This window comes from Nicotiana attenuata, unplaced genomic scaffold (genome assembly GCF_001879085.1).
Source record: "Nicotiana attenuata strain UT unplaced genomic scaffold, NIATTr2, whole genome shotgun sequence".
Taxonomy (NCBI): domain Eukaryota; kingdom Viridiplantae; phylum Streptophyta; class Magnoliopsida; order Solanales; family Solanaceae; genus Nicotiana; species Nicotiana attenuata.
In genome coordinates, this window is record NW_017670364.1 from 795,613 (window position 1) to 800,139 (window position 4,527).

The 4,527-nt window shown below is 36.2% G+C and overlaps 1 protein-coding gene across 1 annotated transcript; it reads right to left on the reverse strand.

Annotated features, from left to right (window-relative positions):
* Positions 1–245: 245 nt before the first annotated feature.
* LOC109238394 (dehydration-responsive element-binding protein 1F-like) lies at positions 246–770 on the reverse strand. Its single transcript, XM_019404843.1, has one exon. The coding sequence runs from the start codon at positions 651–653 to the stop codon at positions 246–248; it is 408 nt and encodes a 135-aa protein (XP_019260388.1). The 5' UTR covers positions 654–770.
* Between the last annotated feature and the right edge of the window lie 3,757 nt (positions 771–4,527).

Sequence of the window (4,527 nt, forward strand, 5' to 3'; positions counted from 1 at the left end):
CCAGCTGAAACAACTCCTAATAACTAAGGATTTTGGTGAAAACTAACTCCTTTCTTCCATGTTTGCCAGCCATTCTTGCGTCCTACCATTCCCACTTCACTACATGAGTAGTTGCTATACAAAACATTTTTCAAGCAATCTACAGTTATTCTGCATGCAATTATACACTGCATTATCTTCTTCTGCTGCCGCCTTCATTTCCTCACTACCATTGCCAGTATTAGACTGCCACTCTAGAATTAACATCAGTTTCCTCTCCTGACCAGTAACGGCTCTGCTGCTTTCGCAGCTGCATGGCGCAAGTCCTTGGGATCCTTTGATACCGGCACTGGCAACCGCCAAGCAGAGTCCGCGAAATTCAGAGTGGCCAGCGGCCCTCTAAGCGCCAATGCAGCTATGTCATGAGCGCGCGCAGCCATTTCTGCAGTTGGGTAACTTCCCAACCATATTCGCTTCTGTGTGCTGGGCTCACGCAGTTCGCAAACCCACTTGTCGTTGTTCCTTTTTCTCACTCCCCTGTACACTGGGTGCCGAGTTTCCTTGAACTTCTTCCTTCCCGCTCGCTTCTTGGGTTTCCTCAACGCTAATATATTGATATCTTCTTCATCGGAAACTGCCACTCTAACATGAGAGCTTGAACTTGAATTATTCATCGTTAAACAAGGCGTCAAATTGTTGAGTTTTTTTTTAGTTATTTGCAGTATCTGCTAATTAAGTACTGTTGTTGACTGCTTGTTGCTGAGGTTTTTAGGGTGTACGTTAAATCTGTGAAGTGTATATATAGATTTGGATTATGTATGAAGCGAGAAAAAGGATGACGTGGATACATGGACACGGACGCGGAAGTGAGCAAGCAGGTGAAACGAACTGGAAAATGTTTTATTTGTTGTGGGGCCTGCTTGACTGTGTCAATAAATAGCTCTTTACGGATAAAAAAACGCTTCTGGGGTTTTAGCCCACGTTGCAGTGATTGGATATAGTAGAAGAATGAGTCTTTTTATTCGTTTCTACTTTGGTTTGAGGAAACGAAGGTTTGGTCCACGTGTGAAACATATATGTGAACATTTTGAAGTACGAACTATTAATTGATGTAATAGCTTATCTTTATTTCATTTTAAGTGGCACATTTGTCGTTTTTAATTTGATTTAAGAAAATAATATCATTTATAAAAAAATTAGTTTTTATACTGACATACTCTTATATTTATAGAAATTTCAAAGCTTGTAAGAAACTAAATATTTTAAAAATACTTTTTTAATGTATATTAAAAAAGAACTACATTAAAAAAGAATTATTCTTTATATTTTTGTATACATCTTGTCAAATATCACCTTGAAAATGGAACAAAGGAAGTAAGTTCTCTACAAGTGTAGTTACATAGAAGGTTATAATTAATAAGTTCTCAAATTTTTTCCTCCAGTCATTTTTTTGTTACTAACAAAATAATTCAATTATAACTTGCTTTGAAAAACAGGAGGTTACTTTTAGATGGTATTGACTGTTCACTAATTTTTAATTTCATAAATATTCCCTACAAAAATCTTGTTTCCGCATTCAAATTAAATCATTGAAGTTTTAGAGAAAATAGCTCACATTGTACTTGGACTTTTAGTATTTAAAAGATTATTATCTGCCACTCTTTTTTAATTTATGTGACACTTCCTTTTTAGTATATCACTAAAGAATGAGATTTTTCAATATATATGAAAATAATTTAACTTTAAAACTTTATCTTTTATCTTTTGTATGATATACAATCATACAAATATCTATAACTTGTTTTAAATCATAAATTTTAATAATCTTTCTTTTAGTTAAGAAAATTCGATATCAAATTAAATAACCTCATATAAATTGAAAATGATAGAGAATATATTTACAAAGAACATTCATACGCGGAGACCTATATAATAATATAAAGCTACATGTTGGGAAGAAGAAACCCCATTCTAATTCTAGCATTCATGGAGTTTTGCTCAAAGATAGAGATGAAGAGTGAAGGAGTAAAGAAGAAGAAGAACTCGAGTTTGCTCAAAAGTGTTTTGCAGAAGGTAAAGTGGTCTTCTAGGATGTTCGATACAATTGATGTCTGAACATCTTTGTAAAAACTTGGCTAGCTGAAATCCAGCCTGTAACGACCCGACTGGTCGTTTTGAGCAATTGCGCCCGATTTGGCAGTTTGAGGTCTCGATCAGCTTCATAATATGTGTATCGACTTGCGTGGATGGTTGAATTCAGTTAACAGATGATTCATAGTCAAATTGGAAGAAGGAAACTAGTTTTGGAAGTTTAAACGGAGAGAATTTGACCGAATTAGACTTTTGAGTAAATGGACTCGGAATGGGTCGTGGGTGATCTCAACAACTTCGTATGGTGATTTTGGACTTAGGCGCGCGTCCGGATTCAGATTTGGAGGTCCGTAGGGTAATTTGAGGTGTTTCGGCGAAAGTTGGAAANATATTTGCTTGACATACATCAGATTCCATGTACAAGAAACAAATACAACAAGGCCAATTTCTTTGTTAGTTAGTATATTTTTTGGTTTTGAGGGGGCGATCTATGTTTTAATCGCCTATTCCTCGTTGTTTTGAAGGGTTATCTCTACCCTTGTGTTGTATATTCAAACTTTATTTTTGGCTAATACAACACCCCCAGGTATACTGGGAAAGTTTATAAAAATAATACCCTAAAAGGTAGACATGTTTTTTTTGGTTGATTGAATGAAAGGTCATGTAGTTTTCGTAAAAAAAAAGGAATACATGGTTTGATTCAATACGAATAATTAAGAATAACAGATAAATAGAGTTAAAGACAAAATAAAATAAATCAAACCAAATCGCAATGTAATGACCAAGCCTGATCTTAGACTGAACAGTGGAATTCGTCCTCGATTGGACCCTCGTCACAAGCTCGATCGCTAGTGAAGAAAAGAACAAATGAATAATGCCGTGAACAATAGCTAGAAGACAAAATAAACTTTAATTGCTTTGATTTGTCGTGATACCATGTGTCAGAATAAAGAAAAATACTTCCCTTTACTTTTAGTAGGGTAAGTTCCAGTCCTAATTCAAGTCTCAAAAAGGAAAAAAATTAACTTTGAGAGAGATAATAGCCCCTGGGTGTCTAGGTTTTCGGAACATAAACGTTAGTCATTTGAGATTGTCTGCAAAAGTTAGTACACATTATACTAATGGTGTCTGGAATGATTGATTGAGCAGATTAGCTATCGACTGAAGGATTTACTCAGCGAACGTGATGTAGTGCAAACAAAAGAGTCCTGACAGGAAAATATATTCTCAAATCGAGGTTAGACCATTTTATATCATCTTGACCTTGTGGGAGCTCGTTATTTGAGCGAATTCTTGTGTGGGTTAATTCAAGCAAACGATGTGTGTAAATGTTGTTTCTTCACCTCAGAATTGAGTTATATTGTTCAGTGATTGTCTCATTTTTATCATATTGAATTGTTATTTGGGTTGTGAGGTAAAATGTTGCTTTGATGGAAGGAAAATTCGCTACAATGGAGAAAGTGCGAGTGATTGGAGCCAAATGGTATCTGTAATTTATAAATTTGTTATGGTTGAATCTCATATTGAATGGGTATCGGATTTTTGTAAAATTTCTTAGTTCCGAGAGGCGCGGCCCAGCGGCTTTTGAACCAATTTTTGAGGTTTTTGTTAAATGATTGAACTTTATGACTGGAATAGTTTCTATGTTTATTTGTTGCTTCTGAAGTTAATTTTGGTTAGATTTGAGCCCGCCGGTTTAACACCGAGAAGTCATTTTAAGTACGTTTGGTCGAGCTTTGGAGGGTAAGTACTGGCTAACTTGTGTAGGGACTTCCACCTTAGAATTGAGTCTGTCTATGCTATTGTAGTCGTGCATTCGCGCAGTGAGATGTTGCTCGGACCTTAAGTTGTGGAAATTTGCTCTAGGGTTATTAGTTCCTTATGTTCATTATATGCAGTATTCCGTTTGAGTGAGTGTCCTAATTGCTTAATTACCTCTATATCTAGCACATGGATGTTGTCCATCTTTCTCTATTCTACTGTAACATGACCCTTATTGCCTTATTGAAGTGTTGCCTTCTTATTGTTTTGATACTTCTGATTGTGAGCCCTCTATGACTTCGTGCAAATAGGTTTACATGTCCAATTGTTGTGGTTGCCGTGTAGTTACACGTGCTTATTATCTCTTGTTGTTTAGTTGAAGTTCATTGTGAAGTTAAATTGTTGGTACAAGTTTGGTTATAGCTGATCCCTTGCCGGACATATTTTACTCTTACTGTGGTTCCCTTGCCGGGATGTGTTTTATTTGTTGTTGATCCCTTTTCGGGATATGATTGTTTCCTTATGTTCCCTTTGCCGGAATTCCTTTGTGATTGGTGTTGATTTGGTATATTGGGATCGGGTTGCACGCCGCAAACATTATTATATGATTGGTTCGGGTTTGCACCCCGAACAAATATTATATGATTTGGATCGGGTTTGCACGCTCGCAACCATCATTATAGGGGGGATTTGGGA

What these genes read in the sequence shown, in the direction of transcription:
- LOC109238394 (XM_019404843.1), bottom strand. Translation starts at nt 653, where the DNA reads ATGAATAATTCAAGTTCAAGCTCTCATGTTAGAGTGGCAGTTTCCGAT.